At 41.8% G+C, this 27,593-nt stretch overlaps 4 protein-coding genes across 5 annotated transcripts; 2 read left to right on the plus strand and 2 right to left on the minus strand.

Annotated features, from left to right (window-relative positions):
* Positions 1-1,983: 1,983 nt before the first annotated feature.
* On the minus strand, positions 1,984-10,778 carry LOC144085606 (leucine-rich repeat-containing protein 52-like). Its single transcript, XM_077615066.1, has 2 exons — positions 9,633-10,778; positions 1,984-6,312 (listed from the first exon to the last, which is right to left on the minus strand). The coding sequence occupies exons 1-2, from the start codon at positions 10,261-10,263 to the stop codon at positions 5,987-5,989; spliced, it is 957 nt and encodes a 318-aa protein (XP_077471192.1). The 5' UTR covers positions 10,264-10,778; the 3' UTR covers positions 1,984-5,986.
* Positions 10,779-12,589: 1,811 nt separating this feature from the next.
* On the plus strand, positions 12,590-14,542 carry mgst3a (microsomal glutathione S-transferase 3a). Its single transcript, XM_077615067.1, has 6 exons — positions 12,590-12,706; positions 13,537-13,661; positions 13,764-13,840; positions 13,916-13,973; positions 14,054-14,126; positions 14,187-14,542. The coding sequence occupies exons 2-6, from the start codon at positions 13,545-13,547 to the stop codon at positions 14,330-14,332; spliced, it is 471 nt and encodes a 156-aa protein (XP_077471193.1). The 5' UTR covers positions 12,590-12,706; positions 13,537-13,544; the 3' UTR covers positions 14,333-14,542.
* A 488-nt stretch (positions 14,543-15,030) lies between these two features.
* Positions 15,031-22,594, plus strand: LOC144086011 (importin-13-like). The gene is made up of 21 exons (XM_077615745.1): positions 15,031-15,341; positions 16,335-16,460; positions 16,530-17,155; positions 17,216-17,356; positions 17,715-17,856; positions 17,924-18,090; positions 18,202-18,322; positions 18,386-18,533; positions 18,670-18,851; positions 18,938-18,964; positions 19,038-19,172; positions 19,439-19,567; positions 19,739-19,819; positions 20,150-20,287; positions 20,347-20,443; positions 20,522-20,574; positions 20,638-20,707; positions 21,220-21,278; positions 21,607-21,696; positions 22,108-22,286; positions 22,352-22,594. Exons 1-21 carry the CDS (start codon positions 15,246-15,248, stop codon positions 22,419-22,421), a joined length of 2,877 nt encoding a protein of 958 aa, XP_077471871.1. The 5' UTR covers positions 15,031-15,245; the 3' UTR covers positions 22,422-22,594.
* Positions 21,805-27,431, minus strand: fzr1b (fizzy/cell division cycle 20 related 1b). 2 transcript variants are annotated; one of them, XM_077615744.1, is made up of 14 exons: positions 27,267-27,431; positions 26,919-27,073; positions 26,393-26,494; positions 26,247-26,310; positions 26,059-26,177; positions 25,898-25,980; positions 25,652-25,835; positions 25,364-25,429; positions 24,435-24,537; positions 24,185-24,366; positions 23,885-24,118; positions 23,208-23,312; positions 23,045-23,137; positions 21,805-22,977 (listed from the first exon to the last, which is right to left on the minus strand). In XM_077615744.1, the coding sequence occupies exons 2-14, from the start codon at positions 26,994-26,996 to the stop codon at positions 22,936-22,938; spliced, it is 1,455 nt and encodes a 484-aa protein (XP_077471870.1). In that variant the 5' UTR covers positions 26,997-27,073; positions 27,267-27,431; the 3' UTR covers positions 21,805-22,935. The 2 variants fall into 2 exon arrangements, with proteins under 2 accessions (XP_077471870.1, XP_077471869.1); XM_077615743.1 differs by having other exon boundaries at positions 26,919-27,428.
* Between the last annotated feature and the right edge of the window lie 162 nt (positions 27,432-27,593).

The following is a 27,593-nucleotide window of genomic DNA, read 5'->3' on the forward strand; positions in this document are numbered from 1 at the left end:
CTTGGAAGATGGATGAATGAATGCTTTGTAAACATGAAAAAAATTAAAAACCAAATACCCCAAAAAGTAAAAACTATTCCCTGAACTTCATTCATTTTCCATTCCGCTTAACCTCAAATAGTTCGTGAGGGGTTTGGGGTGGGTGCTAGAGCCTATCCCAGCCAACTGCTATCAGTTGCACCCTGATTGGTTGCCAGCTAATCGCTGGATGCCCTCAACCTCTGTGCTTATTCCCTTAATTATTTAGATTTTATATTAAAAAAGAGAATATTTGTATATATTGTTGGATCTGTTCACAGAGTCAACATCACCCAGGAAAAGAGTTCACAAGTTCGCTTTGGTCAATTGAACGAGTGTCGCCTCTCGCTTTGTTCTTGACTGGCAAACATTGGAAAATCCCTCCAAGGTAAGTTTCACAATGCAATGCAATTAGGTTGGTTTCCTTGACCTCTCGTTAAGTTGCTTCATCCCTCTAAGACATGTTTCACAATGCAATGTGATTAGGTTGGTTTTCTTGACCACCCCATTCAGTTTCTTTATCCTTGTAAGATAAGTTTCACAATGGAATGCAATTAGGTTGGTTTCTTGACCTCCCGTTAAGTTGCTTCAACATTGCAATGTTTGCATCTTGATTAAGGTACAAAGCACCACAAAACGGTACTCATGATATGATTAACTTCATTTTGGTTTGTTCATTATGTTTGGGGAAAGACAAGTGAGGGAAGTAAAAAATCAGTATTAGTTACAAAATTAAGTTTATCTTTTATTTTTAGGGAAGAGCATTTTGTTTTTGGGTGGTTCTTTTGCTGTTGGTCTGTGAAAGGGTTTGACATTTCACTTGTAAATATGAATGATGTCAATTTATACGTTTTTAAATGAGTTTGGCCACAGTTTTTAATTTTAGCCCACATATTGGCTGCCAGAGATGGAAAGAAAATCCAAAAGATTACATATGCAAGTGCACGACGTAAAAGCATATTCTTGTCTTATTTCTGCAACTCATAGTCAATGGGACTGAAAGAGTTAAATTATTCTTCCAACCATGTCAGTCGAACTACTCTTTTCTTCTAAGAAGCTTAAAATATAAATGCTGGGGAAACTTCTGGAATTAGGGAAAAGTTCTAGACTTCAATTAATCATGTGTGGTAGTGGCGTGTGAAATCAAGATCCTACTTCAAACGACTATAGTAAAGTATATTTCTGTGTTCCTCTATGTCTAGATACAAATGTCACTCTTTTGACACGTCAGTTTGTTTTCCATCCTCTTATAATAGTAATTGATTTAAGATCATGGATACCTATTAGCCAAGATAATCCGAGCAGCCTAAGGCTAAAATCCATTGTTCTCCAAATGTAAGAATGCTTGAGTCCTTTCTAAAAGATTATGTGTGTGTGTGTTTGGTGCTGTATTTGTGTTCCTGATCCGTTCTGTGATCATGGGTCAGCTATTTAGCAGATATGCTGATTAACTGGCTGAGTAGCAACACTTCAGAGGAGGCCTGTCGCTGTCATTTCCATTCTAGTGGGCACGGTCAAGACATTAGCGTGCAGTGTGCTGTATGAAAACAGATGACACGGTCAAGTACACAGTAGGTGTCTGAATTAGACCTCATTAGCTGCCATTGAAAGTGACAGACGTTCATGCCATTTGATCTGGAAGGTTAGATGGTGAATGGTCATTTTTTAGTTCCAATGACAGTGTGAGTTTTAAAAAATGTAATATTTTTTGGGGTATCTTTACTCCCACAGGTAGTGGCAAAACTCGGCGAGGACGTACTCGTAATGAAAGTATATTTCCTGTCACATTTACTTTCCAGTGCCATATCTTCCTGGCATAATCACACTTGCATAAGTGTATTTAATCCCATCTTGTCTTGTCTTTCATCCAACAGCAGCTGCTGTCCATCGTGCAGCAGAGGGCCATGTTAGGCCTAGTGCACTCCACTCTGAAGTTTGCTTGAGTTTAAGTTCGAGTTGAAGAAATTCACTATGAATTGTACACTGAGTGCAGTTCCACAACGCTGGCAAGTATAACCAAAATGTTATCCGTTTGACCTTTGAGGAATTGCAGTGATTATTCACTGCTGGCCGCTGCCATTTAAAATGGAATTGATGCCTGTGGCTGTAAATGGCAGGGAATGATTAATTATGGATTATGATAAAGCCACTTGCTTCAGACATCTTAAGCTACAGGGCTATTCATTTTGTCTTCACTCAAAACGATAGATTTCTCCATGGCTGAATTTACTGTGTTTCTCTGACAATTATACATATGCCTCAGGGCCTAAGATCCCAGCATGAGGAATATTTATGAGGTGGGCGGTTGTCGGTCATGAGAAATGTATCTCAATCGGCCTTTCTGACTCAATCCTCCTCTCAGCTTCTCATTACAGCTGGATGCTGAAAAGGGATGGCGTGGCCGGACTTCTGAAGGCTGTGAACATGCATCCCGACACGCACAACATCATCAGAGGACTATCGGAGAACTCTTCAACGAGCAAGCGTTGCCTCGCATTTCTGAGCAGGATTTTCTGGTCTAAAATTTCATCATGAATTTATGAATGCATGTTATTAAACTGCACTCAGTGGAGCGATAGATGGAGAGAAAATAGTTTCATGTGTGCAGGCATTTTAATGTGTATTTCTTTGTATATTGAATGAACGAGTGCACAGCTTCCAGGTCAGATACTTCTAACCTTAAATATACATTTGTGCATAAAATGCCACTAGAGGGTGCTTCAGAGCTTTGACTTTTACACTGGTTTGAACAACAGCTGAAACACGGTGATGTACATAAATACAAAATTATGGAGTGAATACCCTCGCTACCTTGACAAGGATTAGCGGTGTATGAAATGGGTGGATTTTTGGATGAGTTGAATACAAGAGAGTTGACTGAAACTAGAGTATTTTTAATTTGTTCAGAGAAAAATATAATGCAGTCGCTACAACAGGGGTAGGGAACCTATGGCTCGGGAGCCATATGTGGCTCTTTCCATGGTGGCATATGGCTCTCCACTAACCTGTGAGGTAAAATATGGAAATCATTGGTGAGAGAGCCGAGTCCCGAACGCCCTAATAAGAGCGTCACTGCGGTGTCGTACTACCTGTACCCCTACTTTAATCATAATTTTGTTTTTATTACTCTTCTACATGCATGATATCATTGATACTGATTTATTAGCCACAGCATAACAATGTTGTCAAAAGAATTCAGAGACAAAATGACAAAAAAAAAAAATCCCAATTTCATATATTTTTACTTTTCAATCCCGAGAATGGCTCTCAAGAAATAACATTAGAAAATATGAATGGTTTATGGCTCTCTCTGTCAAAAAGATTCCCGACCCCTGCGCTACAACTACAGTCTCTCTTCATTCTAACAAAATTGAAAACAAATAAAAAGAAATTTAAAAAAAGAAAAGACATGATGCCGATCCAAATTTGGGTGGCCTTTCTTTTGGTATGCGAATGGTTTGCAACCAATTAAGCATGTCTCTGCCATACAGACAGACAGACAGACGCCCAATCCTTTTCGCCTGGGAGGGTCTCCACTGTATAATCAAAAAGTTACAGGCTTGGTGTTCAGAAGTCACCATGACCAGTCATTTTACTCTGTAGTTGTAGAAAAGGTATTCTGAGAGTTATTCTCACGTGCACGGTGACTTATAAGGCCATGAGCAGAGGTGTCAAATGTACACGCATGCGTTTAGATTTCTGTTTGTGGCTAGCATGTGACACATGAGACAGTGATGAGAACAAGGTTGTCCCACAGTCAGTGACGAGGTCATTGGAAACATTTCTAGTTTGCATCTAATTGTAGTTCTGACTTACTTTTCCCACCTCCTAGTGTATTTAAAGGCTCAAGTCAACTGTGAATATCAAATGTCACATTTGCATTCATTTTCATGCTCAGAATTTCGGTTTAACAAAATCCACTTAATATTTTAACTAAAGCGCTTTGGGCAGATTTCATTCTTTGGCATTCTGATTCTCCATTTGCTCTGTTTAAGCTGGCTTAGCTGGTTCCTGACATCATGCTTGTATCATTCTGATCATTAAAAAGTGCACAATCATAGATCCCAAAATGGCAAGAATTAAAAAAAAAACAAGACGGAGAGAGAAATAGAGCTGTCATAAAGGAAACTGCTCAAAATATGTTTTATGAATAACAAAGCCTGAGGTGAAGCTAAAAAGAGACCAGCTTCAAATAAAAAAGATAAAGTATGATACTGAATAGCATTTTATTTTTGGCAGTAGTTGGAATAAAAATATACTCGGACTCTTTAGAGAGTCGGTCTGTCTGTCTTGGAATTGTAGCTTTAGGATTTTCATTATCGCATTTAACGGATGCTTTGCATCCGTCATATTTGAACAATGCCCAGGCACAAACAATATCGGGGCACACACTGCCGCCTTTACAATATTATGAAGCATTCAAATGTGTTTGTGTGTTTGCACGGAAAGATATTCTTTGAAATGACCTTGGGGAGGAGCACAGTACTGGCAGGCCCTTGAGCCAATGTGGAAAAGCGGCCGGGGCGGCATCCGCCGTCCTGCTAAGCAACTTCCTGTTGTCTGTCAATCATCAGCCAGAGGACAGCTACTCATAATATAGTTACTTTTTATCCCCTATATCTAAATTTGGAAGTCATTTTGTGGCTTTATGACAAGGATTCTCTTCCTACTTAGGGAGCGCGATTGTGTGCATTTGTGTGTAAGATGAAGATGTGATGGTCAATTATGGTAAGTTAGTGACGCTAAGACTTGATGTCACATCTCTCATCAGCAAGCAAAATAGGGCGACCATTCAGCCTGGAGTTCAGTAGATATGCAGAGTGTGCACAAGCGTAAAGGGCTGGAGGCGGGAAAATTTCTAGGTCTAAATATATATTTGTTCATAGAGAGATCCAAACATGGGCAGTGTAGATGAATGGAAAAGAAATAACATCTGGAAATAATAACTATTATCTTAACTCCTTCACTCTCATTTAATTGGGGTTTTTGTTCATGTGAAGAGGGAAGAGCTCCTGCCGGAATGTGAGATGGATGACTTTATCTTGGCAGGAAACACATCTGGTAAATGTGCTAAATCAGCTATCGCTTTTAACTGTTGTCATGATGCGTGGAAGTGATGATATTTTGTTAAAAGCCTTCAATCACTCCGTTGTACGGAAAAAATTCAATGACTTGACCCTTTTAAGACAGGTCAAAAATGTATGTGAAATGTAATGAGGGACTTTAAATAAATGGATAAAAATATATAAAGCATTCTATAACAGTGCGTATGATAGGACATACTTGGTCATCTCATTCTTTACACTCACAGTGTTTTTTATTTTTCTTTAATTAATGGAGTGTTACTCTAAAAAGAAAAGACACCACCTTCATCATATGCATTTTGGTGGAAATAATCGAATTTAATTGATTATAAGCCCACAGAATGACTGTAATAGTAGAGAACTAATGTAATAGTAGAGAAAAATATGAACAAAAGCCTTTTTTTGGATCGGTTGCTTAACACGGGAGCAGATATTATATGAATGCTTGTACTATTTTAGCCAATGAAATGTGTACTATGTGTGGATAAATCTGACTTGGCTCACAAGCACCATCATATTTCCATTGCCTCAGGCCTAAAAATGTATGATTTGTATAGTACTTAAATCATTTGAGCAACCATCTTTCAGATGGTCATTTATACCCAATGCTGTTTGAACAAGGGTTGTCAAAATTAAACGTTAAACTCTGGAAATTATATTTAAAGCATTTGACACACTTGCTTGTGATCACACCAGCAAGACTCAGTCTTCACAGTGAACCTGACCAACCAATATTAAAGTAAAACAAGTAACCTCCACATTGCATTAGGAGATGGCTCCTCCTGACTGTTCCATGCAGATGAGGGTCCAGGAGGTCCCGAAAAAAGTCAGTAGGCACTACTTGAACCCAAAGTGGCCAAGTTGAGTACCGTCCACATAATGTTCTAAACGGTGTGTTTTAACAAAGCGTTCTCCTGTTCGCCCCTGACCCGTGCGGTCCGCCCCGATTCCGTGTCCCCCTCATCTTCCTCATCTATTTCCAGCTGTTCGTCTTTCTTCTTGATATAGCGCTCATAAAGCACCATGATGACCCCCATGACCCAGGCCAGCACGGTGCCCGCGGCGAAGATGACGAAGCCGATGATGACGAAGAAAAGATAGTCCCAGGATCCTAAGGTGTGGTGGCACAACGTCCGTAGTTGGACTCCAGCCTCGCCGAGACGACGGCCCCGGAGGTCGTCTGGGGAATCGCAGACGGTCTGGCCCGCATCTGTTACAGATGTACAGTAAAGTGTCATCAGACATCAAGTATACAGAGTGAAACGTTGATCCTATTAGTCGTAGTCTGCCTTTTGCAACCCTTACGACGGAAGATGAATGATTTCTATTGTCGTCAATGGCAGTGAATGAGTTATTGCTGCGACTACGATTCTGGAGGTATTGACTCAAACAAAAGTAAAATTATATCTTTAAAAAAAAAACTGTAGTAAGAGAGGACCCTGCGTCGACCTCACAGTTCTGAGATCGAGGGTTTTAATCCCAGGTTTGGACCTTCAAATGTGGAGTTTGCATGCGTAGAAAAATGCACTATATAAGTACTCTCCATTTACCATTTAATGTTATAGTATATATATTCCGAAACATGTTGATTGGAAATGAGGACATTTGGAAAAGGAGTTTGTATTACGAGTACCACTGCTAAAGTAATCGGCATAATCAGAAGTGCGTGTGAGTGTTGTAATGAGATTGCATTGCCAGCGGTGTAAGCACACAGCATCATGACTTTTAGCACGCTTTAATCGCGGCTTAATTTAGAAGCGTTACAAAGATCTTATATTACTTTGAGAGAAAAATGTTTGGTTCTCTGTATTCTCACGAACCATAAATAGCCTCTCAGGGGCCTCTCAGATTACCCGTGCTGCCTGATAAATAATTCAAAGGGTAACGTATTGTTTTGCAGAGAACATGTTCACTCAGCTGAAGCTGCACGTGCATCGCAATATTGGCTTCTCTAATAAAAGAAAATGATGGCTTCCTAAGTAATGCTATTGTGACTTCATGCAGCTTTAAATTACAAGCAAAAAAAACACACTGAGGGAGCATTATTCAAATCCTTTTCTTCTGCTTTTGTGTGTTGCTGAAACTAGAGAATAAAAGGGGGAAACTAACTGGGACATTACCACAATAAAGTAGCTTATAAAAAGTTGAAATCTTTTGTTTCTTTTTGTCACATTTGCAAAGGTCTGGCAGACAATTTGAAACCTGCCTGATTGCCTAAAAAGATGATTTTTTAGAAAATAATCCTTAATTCTAGATTTTCTGTCACTCAGTATGAAATAGGAAAGCACAAAGATTTGTAATAAAGGCTTTGGATTTTCCACAGATTAAATTCCCAAAAGGAGCGATCCAAAGACTTTACTGTCTAAAGAAATGTTTTTAATGACACTTGTTCTCCAATATAACCTGGAAAAACATCAGCTCCCTCTCTATTTTTTTGCTGTAGTTTTTTAACTGGTTTAAATATATTCATAGATTAAATTAAATGTCAAGATTCTGTCCTATTTTCTAGACCTGGACCATTCTCCTTAAAACTAAGCTTCCACTCAATTCTACTAAAACCACCCTGATCTTCAAACAATATTCATTCTGCTGGCAAATCCCTTTTCTTTCCCTAATTAAGAAAGTGATGCAAAATGAGCCTCCGGCTGAGGAGTAAAAATGCCCTGCCTTCCCAAATCTTATCTTATGTCCAATACCTCGCCTGATATCTGCGCACAATTCAATCCCTTGGCCTCATCATCTCTGTCTTTCTATTTTTCACGCCGTCTGTGCACGTGCAGCCACCAAGGAAACCCTTCCGGCTCTCTACCGTCTCCCCCTCACCGAAAAAAATCAAACAACATCAAAACGTGAGGGCTTTCCCTTCTGCTTCCCCCCATCCTCGCTGCGCTCTATTTCTAGACACCCCCTTATGTAACAGTCGAGGGAGCTGCTAATCTAACCGAGGAGAACGACACGGAGGAGAATCTGTTGGTTCCTTCCTCTTCCTTAAGCTCTCTTGCCCGATGCGTCTCCGAAAGTGAAGCGACAAGCCCGCCGTGTCGGGGAGGGGGGTCTGTATTGGGAGGTGAAGCACAGATGTGATTTAACAAGGGAACTTATCCCGTTCTCCACGTGGCCGTCTCCAAAAGTAACACTCTCCAAAAGTCACACTCTCATCCATCTTTCCAAAGCGGCTTCGGGCGATAAAATAATAATAGTGTCCTCCTCTAACCTCTCCAGCAGCTGTCACAGAAAGACTAAATTAAATGAAACAAAAGCATGAATATAGGCCAGCTCTTTCAGGACTCCCTTAAGGACTAAGCTGCAGGGTTTGAGTGCGAGCGGGTGTTTAGGGGACGCCTTTTTAACGGCGGCGTTGGAATTATGACCGGCTTCTTCGCTCACTAAGTCAAACTATAAATAGCGGCTGCCCTTTTACGCAGTCACACATCCACAGTAGTTCCAAATAAAAACAAGGCTCAAATTAAGACACCTTTGAAATTCTTGTCTAGTGAACCGATAACAAATTGATTAGTAATGGAACAATGGTTCTTTGTGACACGGCCTGCTAATGTGAATTATCGAGTATGTGTGAGAATCACGCGGCCTAGCTGCTCGTGCACCTGCGTCGTTCATCCCGGGTTTTATTTGATAGGACGTTATCATGCTCCACTTCCGTCACCGGAATCTCTGAGCGGATAATTTTCAGGAGGTCACTGACCTGCAAAGAGTGGAGATTTTTGTTTTTCAGAGGTGTACACATGGGGGCATTTTGGGTTTTCAATAGACAGAGACGTCACACTTTGCATTTGTTGTCCATTTTCAGGGGTGCTTGAGCACACTTTTATTCAAATTGTTCACTCCCAGGTTTGGACGTTCTTTGTATGTATGGATTTTCTATTTCCTCCCACTTCCCAAAAACATGCACGGTAGGCTGGTTGACCTCTCTAAATTGCCCAAAAGTATAATTGTGAGTGTGAATGGTTGTTAATCTCCTGGTGCCCTGTGATTGGCTGGACACTAATTAAGGGTGTTCCTTGCCTGGTGCCCATAGTTGGCTGGGATAGGCTATAGCACATCCCGCGACCCTCGTGAGGATAAGCGGTATGGAAAATGAATGTATGAATGACTACTATTCAATCAGATAGATATAAAGAAATAAAGTTATGATGACAGCATACAGTCACTTTTTATTATACGAAGCCGCCATATGTACACTGTAAGAAAACACAATACTGCAAAGGCGTTGAAATATGAAGCAAAATGCACCAAATTGTCTTCCACTGTAGAGGCTCCCTTTCTAAAAATGGCTGGGATTAAAATGTTAAATTATTTGTATTCTTTCAGTGTATGTACAAGTTAATAAATTAACAATACCATTTTTTTGGTATTGTTTTGATTCCACTCTTTTATAGAAAAAGCCATTACAAAGTTACAAACACGTGAAATTGACATTGCCTGGCCCAGATCACCTTAGTAGAGCATCCAATAACAACACGCATCTAGCCATTTAATCTTGGCATTAGGAAAAAGGAAATAGTGTACCACCTTGAAATTTGAAGCCCTCCAAGTGGACCCACAGACTGAGTTCCTCGCTCCCGCACTCGCAGCTCCAGGGGTTCCCACTCAGGCCCAGTGAGCGCAAGGCTGGCAACGAGATCAAGGTACTGATGTTGAGCCGCGTCAAGTTGTTCCGGCTCACGTCTAGAACCTGAAGGGCCAGGTTTTCCACAAAAGCGTCCGGGTGTATCTCAGACAGGAAGGGGTTGTCCGTCATCCTCAGCATGACCAAGCTGTCCAGGGGAGCGAAGGTCCTGTCCTCGATGGTGGCGAGGACGTTGAAGGAGAGGTCAAGATAGGCCAACTTCCTAAGATTCCCAAAGGTGGACTGGGAGATCTCCGTCAAAGTATTGTTGCTACAGTCCAGGTAGACCAGATCAGAGAGGTAGTTGAGCGCCAGTGCGGGCAGCTCGGCGATGACGTTGTTGGAGATGATGAGCTGTCGGGTGGCCAGCGGCAAGTCCGCGGGGAAGCTGGTCAAGTGCTGCCCGGCGCATTGGACCACCAGCTGCTCGTCGCAAACGCACCGCTCGGGGCACCCCGACGAGAGCAGCGGGGAGGCGAACCCCCGCGTGGAAAGCAGGAGCGCGACCAGGAGGAGCCGCGGGGCAAGACGCATGACAACGCCGAGGGCTTCATCCAGCCCGCTCGGAGAAATCCGCGCACGCTCACATTCTTCATGGACCGCCGCCAGAGCAAGAGCGCGAGGACAGGGTCGTTTCCACGGAGGTCGGGGGAGATTGTTGCCCTTGGCACCTCTTTGATATTTCAGCTCATCCTGTCAGCTGGTTCTAATCCCAATCCATCGGGCGGCCGATGACTTCACGGCGGTTTTCATACCTCGTGGTATAATGACAGTACTGAATTTCCTTCAGCGAACGGCGCTGCCAGTCGTGCACGTTGCGCGCGGTCAGTTGTCATGCTTGGCTGTGGCAGCCTCTCGCCTTCCGAACCCAAACCCCAGAGAGGGGGGGCTCCTCATGGGAGGGTTGACTCACCGGGCAGCGGCTGCAATTGGAACCAAACAGTAATCCAATGCGTTCGCATGACCTATTTGCTCCAGCGTTTTACAGTGGCTTCGCCCGTTACACGTGCCTCTTGCGAGCGTGTGCACGCATCCGCCTGTGTGCCAGATGCTCATGTTGATTGATCATGAAACATGTATAATTGCAGCATGTGTGCCAGTTTGTGCCGTGTGCTATTAAACCCGAGGGAATTACACCACGGAACCCCAGAAACAATCTTCCTGGCGGCGGGAAGGCAAAATTGCGAGTGAAATCATATAGAGGTGAATTGGATGGAAAGAAAAGTAACTTGTATTTGTAGAAAAACAGATATGCATAAAGGCTGGAAGACAGACTTGTGAATGTACAAAAAGATAACTTAGTTATGTCGGAATTCATCTGAAGATGTGGTAAGTAATTAATTGTAGCAAAAATAACAAAATAGTTCATAGCTGCCCAAAAAAGTAACTAGTAGTGATAAAACTAACTTGCAGTTGGGGAAACAAAAAAGCTTCTGGTTGTAGGATAAATTGTTTTTAAGTGTAATATTGAGTAAGTAAGCAGCAACGTAGCAAAGAATATCGTTGCACTAACAACTCACAGTTATCTACTGGCTTTTGTGGGATTTCTTCGGGTACTCTGATTACCTGGTTGAACACCCTAAATTGCCTGGTGAACAGTGTCAAAATAAAACAATAATGTCAAAGTTAAAGGGGTCAAATAAGATCCTCTGATTGGTAGAAGTGGCCCTCTGTGGAAAGCAATTCCTGCCCTAACCCTTGAACAAAACAAAAAAAGTACTTTTGCTCCACTTTATGTGCAACATTGGGTGCAAAAATTACATTATGAAAAGAAATTCATGGGATTTGTGACTTCCTATTTCCAAATTCTAAAACAGCAAGTTATATTTTACTATAACTGTCATACAAAGAAGACTGCTTTCTCCATATACTAGTATAAAGACATCAAATAAACCCCCCCTTACCAAAAATAATCTTTACTGACATTTAGCTCCTGGCTGTACCTTTGCACCAATCCAAAATGAGAATGTGCGCTCTGTGAGCAGATGATGGGAGATGGGATGGGACAGGGTGGTCTTACATGGTGTGCTCCTCATCCGGTCTGAATCTATTCTTGGTTTCTTGTGTAGGTGTTCAAGTACTGAATCAGACTCAGAATGATGATTGTGGTGGAGCAGATGTGCTGCTCAAAGATTCTCCGAGAAGGCTCCTTATCAATGTCAACAACACGATGGAGGCACAATTTGACTTTCACACGTGTAGGAGGCCAGACGTATCTTCAGGGTGGGCCTGTTGGTCAAGATCTTATCCAAATACGTAGTCGCCTCAGGTGTTACATGTTCACTGATGGTATGTCGACATCTAGCGACGAATGCTTGGTCATCAGTTTGCCCATTCATAAATAAATTGGAAGACTGCTTTTTATAAATTTTAATTGTGGTTGCTTATGATGAAAGACAACATTTCATAAAGAATGTAACAGGAATAATTAAATGTGGTTCTAGATGAAAATTACAAGCATTTATGTGGGAAAGCACATAGTTATTAAATATGAGGTGATAGGAGATTTATAGAACAAAATAAAAATAAATATTTTATTTTTAAAAAATCAATAGAGCAAAATACACAGTCCTAATTCATGCATGAACATCATAACATGATGTTAAAAATATTTAAAAACATGGAGCGAAATGGGTAGTCATTTGTCAACCTTAACAATAGCAATAATAATAATAATAATTATTATTATTATTATAAATAGCAATAATAATAATTATTATTATTATTATTATTATCATTATAATTATAATAAAACTGAACCTGGCATGCTAAAATGGAACAGCGTTTGTCCTCCAAAGATTTCTAATTCTAAAACGAAATATTATTTGCTTGTTAGAAGTTGCATAAGCGATATTTGAGAGCCACGCCCTCCGCGTCCATGTGAAGTCATCTACGACGAACCCGGAAGTTGGATTTAACTTTGTTGCGCTGTGCTTGTTTGTAACTTGTACATTTGTCGCTGCGTGTCATCTGCAAGGTTTGTGTTTTTCTCCTCTTCCACTGACTCAATCGCAAATTGCTCTCAAGTATTCTACCACCTTTTCCAACTGTTTTTAGGGAGCACGCTGAAAGAACGCTGCCATTTCCTTTGACCTTTTTTAAGGACACTGCTTTCTCCTTTGCTGCTTATAGTATTTTCATAGAAAATAATAAGGCCAGCATTCTCATTCAAGCTCTGATTTGAAGGGTCTAGAAAATACAAATGAACCCAGACTCATTTTGATCAAATTTGCCGTTTGTCTTTATATTATTGTTAAGAAATATGACATCAGATTGTATCATAGAAAATAGGTTATTTCTCCTGCACAATCAGATATTCCCTTGCTGTATTGGGTGGAAACGACGGTGATAGACGTCCAATTCATTTGAATACGGTCGAGGCGGCTGTGAATGATTACGTTTCAGTGCCATTGACGGGGATGGACGTCCAACCCGTTTGAAAAAGCTGTGATTTTTTTTTTTTCAATAAATCACTAATTAATCTCTCACAGCAGCATTTTGGAGTTGAGGCACATATTTTGGCTTCATAGCAAATCACACAAATAAATCATGTTAATATTTAGATTACTTTTTAATGTTACTTTTTTCTCCACACGCATGCATACACAATTAGGGATTTCCCGATCACAACCCCCCTTTTTTTGCAAATCATTCTTGCAGCACAAACAGATTACGTTTAAAAAAATGTTTAAGATGAACAATCTGATAGATGGATTTTTTTAAAAATCATCCAATGGTCTAATTGAACTATCTTGGATGTGATTTTCTTGATATGCATTCATGCTTGAACTATGCTATTTCCCTCAGGTGTCAAGATGGTTGTTCTATCAAAAGAGTATGGCTTCGTAGTGCTGACCGGTGTTGCCAGTTTCGTCATGGTGGGACACCTAGCAATACAAGTGGGCAAAGCTCGCAAGAAGTACAACGTACCGGTAAGCAGCAAGGTTGACATATGTGGCAGATAAAAATTAAAAAAAAACTGTCCATTTGATCTGAAACTGCCTGTACGATCGCTTACTTGTCTTGTTTTACAGTACCCTAAGATGTACCTCGAGGATAATTCCGAAGACGCCAACATTTTTAACTGCATTCAACGTGCACACCAGAACACGTGAGTAGCGCGGCAGGCAAAAGTAACGTGAATGGCGTTTTTATTTGTTTTTCTCTTCACTAACATCACATTTAGTTTGGAACTCTACCCCGCCTTCCTTTTCTGCCTTGCTGTCGGTGGCTTGCATTGTCCCGTAAGTTGATCCCTCTTACTTGAGAGTTAAACAGTCTCAAGGACTCCAAATAAAATGGAAGCATCTGTGTCGGCTTGTAGCGTCTCACCAGTGGACTGGGAGCCATCTGGATCATTGGTCGAGAGGTGTATGCGCATGGCTACGCAACAGGAGGTTAGACCATCTAGTGTTATTTTTGCTTTTGTCATTTTTTAAATTTGGATTCTTGACCAGATCCTGAAAAACGAATTCGCGGAGCCTTCGGGAATGTGGCTCTCCTTGGAATGATTCTGACCACCGCCAATTTTGGACGCCACTTGCTGGGTTGGACACCTCCTCGCTTTGGGTCTTGGGGTGAAGTTAAAACATGTTGTTCCTAAGATGTAACAATGTAGCCAGTCACTTGAACGTTGCCATATTTCTCGCTGGCCTTGCTATATACTCATGAATGAGTCACCCTAAGTGGCCTGACTGGTTTTCAGTTTTGGGAGGGGCCTCCCTTAAACTAACGAAGAGGGTGTTGGCACTGCCAAAACACAATTGCTCCTCCTAATTGTGTTTTTTAAATAAATGCAACATACCACGTCAAAGCTGTATTTTTCCATTTATTCTCAAGTGTCTAACACTTGAAATACTGTTCTGTGACAAAATGTCACTTATTTCCTGAAAATTATAGCTAATAATCATACACCAGCAAGCTCTTTGTTGCATAGCTGTGGTTTTCTTTGACAGACATTGTCTGCCATTCCATATAAATGCACAATGACCTATTTTTTATTATATTATTGTTAAAAAACTATTTAAGCTGCTGATTTGTGTATTGTCGCCAAACTATTAATCACTATGGAGAAGGTGTTTATGAGCAATAGAATCAATAAGGATTTCAAAACATTTTAAGATCTGCAAAACTCACTGCCGCTGACGGCAATAAACGTCCAAACCATTTGATCTGAGAGGGATGGCAGTTATCATTCACAGATGGGCTAAATATATCCTGGGGGAGTCGGGCAGGAGACATATGGGTGGGACAAACATACACACACATGACCGAAGCTATTTTTATAGTTGTTGTTTTTTTAAAACCCTGCACAAGAGTGGACGTTGTGCTAAGAAATACACCTCGGTGATTGAATAATGGTATTCTTGTGGGACAGCCTTAACAAATTTATCGAAACGTCAGTATGAGGTCACCCGACACTCGGTGACCTCTGCTTTATTTTACACTCTCAAGAGGGCGGTGTGCACCCTTGAACTTGAAGTACTTGTTAGCCCTCCGATCAAGAGTGTTTGCCAATGGATGTCCAGAAACAACATGGGGAAACTGACATGTTGCAACCGATGGAGAGGGCCGTTCAGGTTGAGGAGACCACAGTGGAGAATGTTGAGGCGGTGAGTTGCTACGAATTCTCCTTGCCATTGCGTTTCAATGTGGACAGGCTGATAAATCGGAGAAAATCATGTCACCATAGCCTCATTTTCAATTAATGGCTACATGGAAAAGTTAAATATTTCCATGTTGGATAAAACAATTCTAAAGGATTTAAAGAAAATGGTCTGTATATTCAAAACAAAAAGAACTAACCTGCTTTTTAAAAAAAATAAAAATTACCTACTGTAATATGCATTTAATTCAGTGATCCCGGGAGTACAGTACAGCTGTCATGAAACTAAAATAAATACAATCCCTAAAGCTCAAGAAAAAAATTGACAAATTAAATAATTAAGGAATCTCTTACTATAATTAGCTTGAGATAAATGTAAAATGTAGTTTGAGTCATTGTTTTGTTTTTTACTCTACTTTTGATTTTGTTTAACAAAAAATGTTTGGTTGATAATGATTTTTGTTATTTTGTTCCATTTTTGTTAAATATTAAGACATGGTATAGGACTGACAAGGTATTCTGATTGACTATTAATAACCATATGATGAATTTAAGTGTTTGCTTGGAACGCTTTTTATTTACAGTAAAAAAAAAATAGTAGGACCAAGAAATGCACTAAAGACTTTGAGGACAATTAGTGCTGCATTCAACTGAACACATTTATTTTATCTGTTGTGTTTTCTGATTTCTGGTCATAAAAAACCCTAATCAAATCAAGTGTAAAACTCACTTTCCATACAGCGTAATAAACATATTTCATTGTTTAAACAAAGGTAGTTTACACTGACCATTGGTTGAGTTTAAGTCCAACAGATATTTCTGTAACATGATACCAACTAATAGCAGATGCACTTCTAATAATAGCTGCCACATTTTTTACACTCTTTAATCAAGCGGTTCTCCCAAGTGTAAATTATTGCCATTACTTAGATGAATATTTAACTGTTGCTCACAATATAACAGAGTATAGTATAGTAACCACCTGCCACGTGTGTTGCAGGCACTCTACCAGCTTTATTTTGACCCAGACATGGAGCGTAAGAATGCTGCCCAGAAGTGGCTGACCCATGCTCAGGGGTCTGCTCAGGCGTGGCGTTTCTGTTGGGCTTTGCTCCATCCGGAAAAGGTCCGCTCATTTTCTTCAAAGTTAAGTTCAGTACAGGAGTAACCTTGATTATTGTTGATGGTTGGGCAGCTTCCTGAGGTGCAGTTCTTCGGCGCCAGCACGCTCCATATCAAGATCGCCTCTCACTGGAATGATCTCCCTGCAGATCAACACGAGGATCTCAGAGTTCAGCTCCTTACACATATTTTGCACTTCTCTTCTGGGCCGAAAATGGTGTTGACAAGACTGTGTGTCGCACTGGCCTCAATGGCTCTAAACCTAATTCCGCACGCCTGGTCCCAGCCGGTTGCCGACATGGTGCAAGCTTTCCAACCTCAGAGCCGAGAAGGCCCGAGTTCCACGCAGGACCCTCACCTGCACTGTCTGGCTCTGCTAGAGCTCCTGGTCGTACTTCCCGAGGAGTTCCAGAGCAAACGGCTGGAGCGGACTCGACGTGCCCGGCTAAAAGAAGCCCTGGCTGGGGAGTGGAGCACGGTGTGTCCCCTGTTGCGTCAACTCCTCCAGAGCCAAGACTCATCGACGAAGGTGAAGGAAAAGGTGCTACGCTGCTTGTCTAGCTGGCTGGGACTGGACGTGCCTCTTGGGGAGATGCGGGACCTTGTTCAGGATTGCTTCACGACCTTATCCCATCCAGAGTTGTTCGACACAGCCGTTGAGACGATAGTTAATGTCTTCACACAACCTGATTGCCAGAGGTAAGCAACGTGCCACTCATAAAAACTAGTCACCGTGACTTGTTGCATATGTGACAACAGGTACAGCAACACTCTGTTAAGCCTCATGCCGCTGGTGTTGGGGCTCCATCATCAACTGAAGACAGCAGTCCAGGATGGAGACATGGAGACCTCACATGGGATCTGCCGAATTGCTGTCTCTTTGGGTGAAACACACTGCCGGTACAATTCTAGATCTCCAAGTTTGATTTTATACATATAGTTATTTTTCAACTACAACTTGTTTTGCTACAGCTAGATGTTTTTGGGACAGCCCAATGGACAAGTGGTTAGCGCGTCGGCCTCGCAGTTCTGTGATTGAGGGTTCAATCCCATGTTCGGACCTTTCTGCGTGGTGTTTGTGTGTTCTCCTCGCTCGCGTGGGATTTCCCTGGGTACTTGGGTTTCCACCCACATCCCCAAAACTTGCAGGGTTGAACACTTTAAATTGCCCCTAGGTATGAGTGTGTGCGTAAATGGTTGTCTGTCTATTGATTATTAAACGGCTCAAGGAAAGAATGTTCTGGGTCTTGTATGTCAGGGTTTTGTTGGAGCAAGTGGACCACTGGCAGGAGTATCTGGCTTTGGTCAACATGATTCTCTTCTGTACCGGCATTCCTGGTCAGTACCCAATCAGCGAGACCAGCAGCTCCCTCACACTCACATTCTGGTACACCCTGCAGGTGAGGACCAAACTCGCTTAATGGTAATCTGAAAACCAAGTCTTGTCCTTCTAACGTTTGTGTTCAGGATGACATCATGTCATTTGGAGAGGAGAAGCAGGCCATTTATCAGCAAGTCTACAGGCCCATTTATTTCCAGTTGGTGGATGTCTTACTACATAAATCTCATTATCCTTCCCAAGAAGAGTACAACTCCTGGAGTTCTGACGACAAGGAACAGTTTCGAATTTACAGGTAGGACAGCGCATGTTTTTATCCTGTTTAATAAAACAGCATGCAGGAGTTGTTTTTTTAGTAGCCCAGGATATCAAGATGTATCTAAAGACTCTTTATCTTGCCTTCAAGAGTGGACATCTCTGACACGTTGATGTACGTCTATGAAATGCTTGGAGCTGAGCTGCTCAGTAACCTTTATGACCGCCTGGGCAGGCAGCTGATGGACCCCCGGCACCTGGCAGAATGGCAGGTAGTACAAACCCTTCTTATATTTAAACTGTAAAAAGGATTGGCGAGAGTATTTTCTTTCAAGGACACAGAGGCTTTACTGTTTGGCTTCCAATCCATCGCCGAGACCATCGATGTCAACTACTCAGATGTCATCCCGGGTCTTATTGGCCTGATCCCGAGGATCAACATCAGTAACGTCATGTTAGCAGACACGGTCATGTACACAATAGGTGCTTGAATCATATCTTCTTATCAGTCATTTACGGCAATAGACATTTTGAATGAACAAAATTAGTCTTTCTCTGAAAATTTCAGTCACTTAGATTAGAGTTTTTTCAAGTTGATGTATCTGTCAATGTCACCGAGGATCCCTGGCCGAGTGGCTGTCGGACCACCCGGTGATGCTTGGGGGGATGCTACCCATGGTGCTGCGGGGTCTCGCCAGGGCTGAGCTATCCGTGTCCAGCATTTCTACTCTGAAGAGGATCTGTAGGGAGTGTCGCCACCAACTCGGGCCTTACGCTCAGGATATTCTCAACATGTCCCAGGTCATGCAACATCACTTTGTCCAATAAATCGCTTCATCATAACATCAATAGTTTCCAGTGGGTTAATAACATGTCTAACCTTATAGGACGTGCTGGTCAAGGATATCCATAAGGTGAGTGAACGGTGAGCTAAAGATCAGCATCCTTAAGGTGAGGAAAGTAATTGGTGATTGGTTGTGTGCGCAGAGTAGCCAGTGCATCTGGTTAATGCAGTCTCTGGGCTACTTGCTTTCCGGGCTGCCAGAGGAGGAGATTTTGGGGAAGCTGCACTCTGTCATCGGTCCTCACGTTCAGCGGCTGGACACGCTGGCCCAACAATCGGTAGTCTAACGATAAAAAATGGATTCTGAGACATGGCAACCCAAATGAAAGTAAACTCAATTTAAAAGTGCTCTGAAATCAAAGAAATCAGTGGACATGGAACTTAACAGTTTATTTTGAAAGACTATACACAGTAATGGACAAATGATTGAATTGTATTGCAATATAATTTGTTGTTGTATTTTTATAAGAGATTATTAGTTTACCCTTTGAAGGTCTCATGTTAATACAATAGTTGCACTCAGTGAACGTCTTTTTGTGCGCAGCCCGATCCCAACAATAAACAGTCAATAATTCACATCTTGGGAATGTTGTCCAGCCTCTTCAGCGCTCTGGATACCAGTGGACCCTCAGACAGCCCCACACCGCCAAACTCTCAAGACACATGTAACCCTGTAAGATTCCACTCGGAGGCACTTGCATATTCTGTAATGATGGCCAATTCATTTGAATAGGAAAAAAACTGAAAATAGTGCCACTGCCCTCAGAGTTCAAATGGATTGGAGTTAAGAATGTGAAAATAAATGTCTTAAATGCTTTCCAGTCCAATCTGTTTTTGTGTTCAGGTTGTGGTTGTACTACAACAACTGTTCACACTGATGCAGAATATCCTCAACCAATGGCTTGAAGACTCGGAGGTGGTGGAGGTAAGGTTGTGTATGTTAATCTTGATAATATTAGTCAAGTCACAACTATGCATACATCACAGCAAAGTCCCAAACACAGTTGACAATAAAATCCATCCATCCACAGAATAAATCACACTTTCGCCCAATAATTTGGTAATTCTGCCACTTGGGACCCAAATAGGTGTAACGTCAATTTCCAGATTTGCTCAAAAGTAATATAAATTGTAATGATAAAAATACATCAAGACACATATATTTACATTTTTAAAAGGGTTAAAAAAATTCACAATCATAAAGCATAGAAGCATAATCGCAATGATGTCAAGAACGCTCCTTCCACTTTTTTAGGCAGTGTGTGGTGTTTTTAATAAGTCCATCCGGACCCTCCTCCATGATTTCGGGCCTCTGGTGGCTCAGTTGAGCGAGACGCTGGGCCAAATTTACAGTGCCTTCCCACAATCCTCAGTGCTGGACTTGGCGTCTCAGGTAAACACACACCTTGATGCAATTGAAAGGAATGTGATCAATATGCCCTCCTACTTTAGATGGTTCACATATTTGCTGGAGAGGAATGTCATATCTCCTCCATTAAAAACCTGTTGAATGTTCTTACAACTTCCACATTGGCAATATTTCAACAAGGTAATCTTTTTTTATTTGTTAAATGCGTGACTGTTTTTTGTCTTTCATATATATGTTATACATATATGTATTTTCTAGGTGTCAGGGATCATCCTGATGTTGTCGAGTCCTTCATGTATCTTCATGCTCAGGTGGGTTGAGAACTTTGAAAAGGGTGACATATTCTGAATTGAAATTCTCAACTTTCTGCATAGGTTCTTAAACGGAAGTCTGATTTGTACCTTGAATCTGACCTTCTGGATGCCAAAGCTGTATTTTACAGTGGTGCGTATTCTGAGTGTACACGTAACTTTTTATGCTTTATCTCACTGGCTGCTGTTGACGCCTATAGAAGTTCATTCGCATTTGTCCTTTGCAATGAATAATCTGATTTCTGTGTCATTCGGGCACTAGACTTCCAATATATATTTGGCACAGATCTTTGGCAGCCATTCATTCATTCATATTCTGTACGGCGCATCCTCGTAAGAGTTGCAAGGGTTGCTGGAGCCTATCCCAGCTGACTTAGGTCTAAAGTTAGACTACACCCTAGACTGGTCGCCAGTCGGTCGTAAGGAACACAGAGAGACCGATGACCATTCACACTCACAAACATACCGCCACCTGGGGGAATCGAACCCTTGCCTGCGTGCACTGAAGTCAGGCGGGTGAATCACTACACCATCACTTTGGCAGCCATTTAATTAATGTCTTTTGCACAATTGTAGTATTATTTTTACTATTTTCTATTATCATTATTTTACTTTATTTGACTGTTTTTCTTTTTCCAATCTTAGGTATTCTTTCACTTAAATTTCCAGAATCATCCACGGTGAAAGCGGCTAGCCTCTTTTTTGTAAGTTCGACAATGCAACGTTATTTGTTGCCAGGTCAATTGATTAAAACTCATTATATGTACATCCAATGCTACAATTGTTCTGTTGTGGAGTGTGAAAATGCATGATTAGAAACCGCATGAAAAGGTCTTTAATTTCATGTAGATGCCACAAGATGGCTGCAAAGGATGACTTTTGTCTGCATGAAACTTCTCAAATCAGCTCAACATTGTGCCTTGTCATTTATTATAGCTTATCGATGTGACATGAAAATGGCCCTTAATTCACTGTATCTATTTAAAACAAAGCGGCTTATAAATGTGTGTTATTTCTCTTCTTTGACAACAGACTGAGTTACTCCCTCGATGTAAAGACGTCTCGTCGCTCAGTGAAATTCTGCAGCGGGACGGGAAGCTTCTCACTGAGACCATCATGCAGGTTAGGTCTATCACACATGTACCATATTTTTTTAACTATAAGTCACACTAGCAAAAAAATGGAAAATGAAAGAGAAAAAGAAACACATAAGTCGCACTGAAGTATGCGCATTTTTATAGGAATTTTATTTGATATAATCCAAAACAAAGAACAGACCTCATGTCATCTGAGGAAATAAGCCAAAACTCCACCCAATGCCAGTGATGAAATGGTCAACACAGGTCTAAGGGACCCTCTTGTGGGTCATAGTATAAAAATGACATGTAAAATGAGATATAATAATGTGTGAATAATTTCACATGTTGCAACCCCAGCCACACTAGAAAATAAAACCGCGATTTATAGTCCGGAAAATACGGTATGGAAAATTTTCATTTAATCTTTGAGGTTTGCTATCTGTTTTCCTCTCAGGCAGTTGCAGGCGGCTCTCCTCACAGTCTGACGGATTATTTCTCTGACGTGCTTCTGAGTCTGAGCAGAAACTGTTTAGTTCAACTGTCCCAATGGCTTAAAGAAATTCTGCAGTCTCCAGACTTCTCAGCGCAAGTCTCCACAGAGTATAAGCATAACTTCGCTGAGCAGCTTCTCAGGTCAGATAGTTTTCACGTCAGTCAAAAGAATAATGAATTCACATAAACCCAAATGTTTCCTCAAGGGTGCAAAGCAGCAAACGTGGGGTGAAGGAGATGGTGAAGGAATTTTCTCTGCTCTGTAGAGGCCTGTAGGGGCCCGGAAGCAGCCATTACTAACTTATTTCCTCCCAAATTAATAGTGATAGATGACTTGATTTCATTGGCCACAATACATGCCCAATCTTTAATCTATCACTGGCAGTCAAACAGCAAATGTTAATTTATGAATGCCAATATTGTTCCAAGAATAAAAAGTGAAAAGGCTAGTTGTCATTTGTCCAATAATTTGCATTTGTGTACAGAATTTATTGTTTTTATCTGTTAAACAGTGACATCATTTTCCCAACATTGTCATGATATAACCCCAACACATGAAATTAGACATTCTTCCATTTCTCTTAACAATGTAACAATATATTTCTGTAATGTTTTCTAAAAGTATAACACTAACAAAAAGGACGAAGAAGAAACCCACTTTTTTCAATGATGGCTGGGGTTTGACGCTAAGGTTTCGATTGCACATTGTCGTAAAAGAAACTAAAAAGTAAACAAGGCTTGTGGAAGTGAAGAAGTGCTGCATGTCGTTCATCTTGCAGGAATTGCTCGTCTATCGGATCCGTGTGAAAAGATTCAGCACGGACTTTGATTCCTGATGACAACAGATACAAGTTAACGAGTAAACATTTTTAAAGGCATGTGCAGCATGATAATCCTACCTTAGTGCACCGTGTTTTGCTGAAGATATTCCAAAAGCGAAGTGTCTCGTCCCCCGCCCCCGTGACGATGGCCTCGCCGTCGGGCGACACGGCCTGAGAAAAGAGGGGGCAAAGTTGAGCCAATTTCAGGAGCGGTGATGTCTTTTTATCTACCGGTTCTCACCAGGTAGAGTACTCTGTACGAGTGTCCGGTCAACTTGGCGACCTGCGTTAAAGACGGGTACTTCCAAACCAAGATTTGGTTCTGAGAGTAGCCGTGAGTGCTCACCTAGGGCCAAAGAGAACACTGGTAAATATGTATATTATGTGAATGTAGTCCAATTGCACTCATACATATGTTTATTGTGATAGTATTCTTGGTAGATTTGCCACAATTCCAAAGTGCTTTAACAAAAACATTCACATTTCACATTTATAACCAAAAATTAAGCCTTTTTGACCAAAAGTTAATGCAAAAGTTTCAGGGTTAGTAGTAATCACTACAGTATTGTATTTTTAACACAGATAAAAATCATCCACATTTTGTTAATCATTATTTCAATGCAATGCAGTGTTCATACCTTTGACTAAGAGGTCACAATTTTACCCACTAAATCCCATTGATAAATTCTTACACCTGGTTTAAAAAGTTCCAATTTCTTATTAAGTATTCCTAAAACAACAAACATTTTCCCATGGTCAGATTTTTGACCAAATGATTGCATTCACAATCAAATTGACTCAAAATTACATAGTCTAGTTTAAATTCTACCCATTGGAGCACATGCTATTTTTTTACTTGATTGTCGTGAATAATGGTGCATGACTTATTCATTGTTTGAACATCTTTGTGTTGCTCACCAGTTCGTTGGCGTGCTTGGACCATGCCAGGTTGCACACCTGCGAGCCGGTGTCGGTGCTCTGTAGAGCCTGACCTGTCAGCGTGTTCCAGAAGCGCAGACAGCGGTCGGCTGTCCCGCCGCCGGACGCCAACAGCCCGTGCTGGTGCGGCGACCAGGCGATGGCCTTGACCGCCGCCACGTGATCGCCGTACTGCTGGACCGGGATCAGGCTAGAGCTGTTCCACACCAACAACTAGAAGCAGATCGCCAAGTCAACCGACGCCGTTGAGTGGCTTGCCATCATCACTGAAGTCACTACCTTGTTGTCGTTGCCACCGGACGCTAGGTGTTGATGGTCAGGGGACCACTTGAGACCGCACACTTCCTGCCGGTGCCCCTGCAACCTCTTCTCACCAGACGGGGGCGTTCTGATGTCTCGTTGCAGAATGACTCTGTCTCGACTTCCAGACGACAGCTGCTCGCTGTTCCACGCCAGGGCACCTCAAAGAGGATGAGAGGCTGTCCGTTAAGACGCAAAACGTTCCCAGACAGCGACGGATGCGACTTACCCACACGAGCCGAGTGACCCTCTAAAGTGGTCAGCTTTCGCCCACCAGCCGCGTCCCAAATTTGAACGTAACCTTTATGGGTACCAACAGCAACCAGACTCCCCTAAGAAAGAGATCCATTTTCAAGATCTTATGAAAAATGTAAGTTTTTGACATTGCTTAATGTGCTGTGTTATACTAAGCCATTATTTTGGGCTAAATTAATGGATTCAAAAAAGAGGTGTACCTAAAATTCTGTCTGTTTCTAGCCCCCCAACTTTCTGTGACGAAATGTTTTATCAATTATCATTTATTGACACACAAAGGGTATGTATTTTGTGTCACAATTCGGTCTGGCTTAATACCGATACTACATTTAAGGAAGACTATTGTGATTTTTGTATATCACTTTAGAAGAAAAAAAAACCTAATCAAAATTGAAACAAGTAGGTTATTGTAAATTTATTTTTCTGAAGCCTCATTCAGCACTAAAGTAAACATGTTTTTGTTTTAGGAACCCATTATACTATTTTCTTAGTGTTTAGTCCAAACCTACTTTAAAGCAAACTAGCTTCAAATTAGGATTTTAAATATGAAAATATGAAGACAAATAGCACTCAATAACGAATAGTCATTTAAAGAAAAAAAAGGCAGTTCAAAACATTATCTTGAGCATCCTAGGTATACAAAGTACCACAATGCCAAAACACAACAAATAACTTGTTCAAGTTAGAACTGTGTAACAATAATGAGGTAGAAGACTGTTTTTATTTTGGCATTGAAACTTAAAGTGTTAGTGTTTTAGCTTTAGATTCCGGACGGTCATGGAGGTGGAGCCATCATATGTAAATATCGTTTGGGATGCAATTTAAAACGACGTAATATCCGGATATATCGCAGAATCCATTATTTTTAAACACCCTTAAAACTCAAGGTTTCATGCATCTCACCCTCTCATTCCAGCAAACTGAAGTCACGGAATCGCCATCCACCGACAGGTCGCACAACCGTGTCACCTGGAAATATATTTTTTTAATATAGTACTGAACTTTTATACAGACAGTCAACACATTTTCTGTCATTGACTGCGATCGACGTTCAATCCATTTTTTTCCTCGCGGTTCAAAACGATTGAACAACTATCGCTTTCAACGGCAGCCTATGAGTGAAAATAGGTCATATGTACAAACGTTTTTTGATACATCTGAGGTGAGTGACCCCCAGAATTGTGCTACAACCTGGCTGGTGCAGGCACTCCACAGGTAGACGCAGGCTCCTAGGCCAACGCTGAGCAAGTTTCCCGCCGACCAGTCGACCAGGTTGAGGTAGAAGTCGTCCTGCAGTTCGGGGGCGTCCAGCACCTTGAACGGGATCTTGGAGATCTTGCGCGCCGGTTTACGAGGAGAGCGAAGCAGCTTGTGACTGGCAGAGCGCGAGAGGCAATTGTGCGTATGACTTTCAAACGAGCGAAGGGCGTCGCTCACCTCTTGTTCGTAAGCGGAGAAAGAGAGTAGGGCGAAACTTCATTATCGCTATCGAAAGGCACGCTCTTAGTGTGGACGGTGAACTGCGCAGAGCAGAATCACCTCAGTGGTTCGAAGATATAAACGATGAAAAAACGGGTTGCAATTTCCAACGCTCGTACCCGAAATAGACCGTGAGAGCAGACGGCATGACGTCTCTCGTCTGAGTGAAGGTCCGACCCGGACGCGATTCCCGCGCCCAACAACTCATTCCTTAGTAAGGCGGCGTACGCCACGGTATCTGTCGGCAGACACGTGAAAGGCTTGAGAGACATTCACAACGACGTCGGCACCAAAGGGGATTCCTGACCTTTGCCCGAATCCGAACTGGCATCTTTTGCTTTACGGTTCTGGCCGGAAGAGTGACAGTTCTCCTGGGCAAAGAGAAAAGAAAGCCTACACCATTGAGCATCTGATCACCCGACTTGGTCGACAATAGGTAAAAAGCCTGCTCACGTTAGTGCAGTGGAAATTGATGCTCCAGTTGCTTCCAGCGCGGGTAGGGATGAAGCGGTCCCCTGACTTCACGCTGATGGGGCTGCAGGTACCGCTTCCACTCTGGCAGACAATGACATAGGCACTCCTGTATTCATTTAATGTTAATAAAAGATACATCATTGTAATTAAAATAAGGAAAACAATATAAATAGACTGGTTACACTCTAAAATAGTTTAAGTCTTTGCATGCCAGTGACCGCTATGGACATTCAATGTATTCAAACTGGGAAGACTGGCTGTAAATGCTCATCTTTCAGTGGGATTGAAAGTGCTGTACTTGCAATCCATTTTAATAGACAAAATAAAGTGACGTCTAGCGCCGTCAATGGCAGCCAATGAGTTAAATGAGTGCTCTGCAAGATTTATTTTTTTTTCATCAAAATTGAACAGGGTTTTGACCCCTATGGAAGATTGTGATGCTCTTCATCAGATCCCTTTGGATTGCGTGCACGGACTAAATGAAGTTCTCCCACCCCAATCTCACCCGAGTCAACCGGGCATCAGCGGGCAAGTTCTGGAAGTTGATTTGCCTCAGAAGACGCCTCTCATAGTCTCGGTCCATGTCAAACGAATTGACGGCTGGACAGCCGGACACCCAGGCCGCCTCTGCTGCCCCCCCTCCCCGGTTTAAACCCCCATCTGGAATGAAAACACATCTCAGCAAAGCTCCATCGTCATATGGTGGTCGAGCGATGCAGCCTTAATGGTGACATTTCGCAGGGAAAATAAGATCCAAATAGAAATGTCGGGATGCGGTAGTGACAGCTGCAATGTTGACATGCTCAACTCACAGCCGTTCCAGTGCCACTACACGTCACGTGATGCCTCTTACCCCGTCGATAAGCGCTCAAGTCACGGGATTCCCTCACATCTTCAGTAATAGTCGCCGTCTCCCAGCGCCAACGTGACAAATCAAGCAACTCGGATGGTGTTTACGTTCGTGACCAAAAATGGCGACGGAATCAGCTGGAAACGAGTATTTTTTGGCAAGGATTTTCAGCGACCCCTGCTGGCGCAACATGATTCCTGCACTCAACGCCCCCAAACCAGGTAGGACTTCTTCCTTGTAGCCACAAGATGATGCTGATGCTCTTTACTTTTTACTGACTCTTCACAACCACGTTTACTGAATTAAAAAAAAACACTCATTATTCTTGGG

The sequence above is a fragment of the Stigmatopora argus genome, chromosome 12 (genome assembly GCF_051989625.1).
Source record: "Stigmatopora argus isolate UIUO_Sarg chromosome 12, RoL_Sarg_1.0, whole genome shotgun sequence".
Taxonomy (NCBI): Eukaryota; Metazoa; Chordata; class Actinopteri; order Syngnathiformes; family Syngnathidae; genus Stigmatopora; species Stigmatopora argus.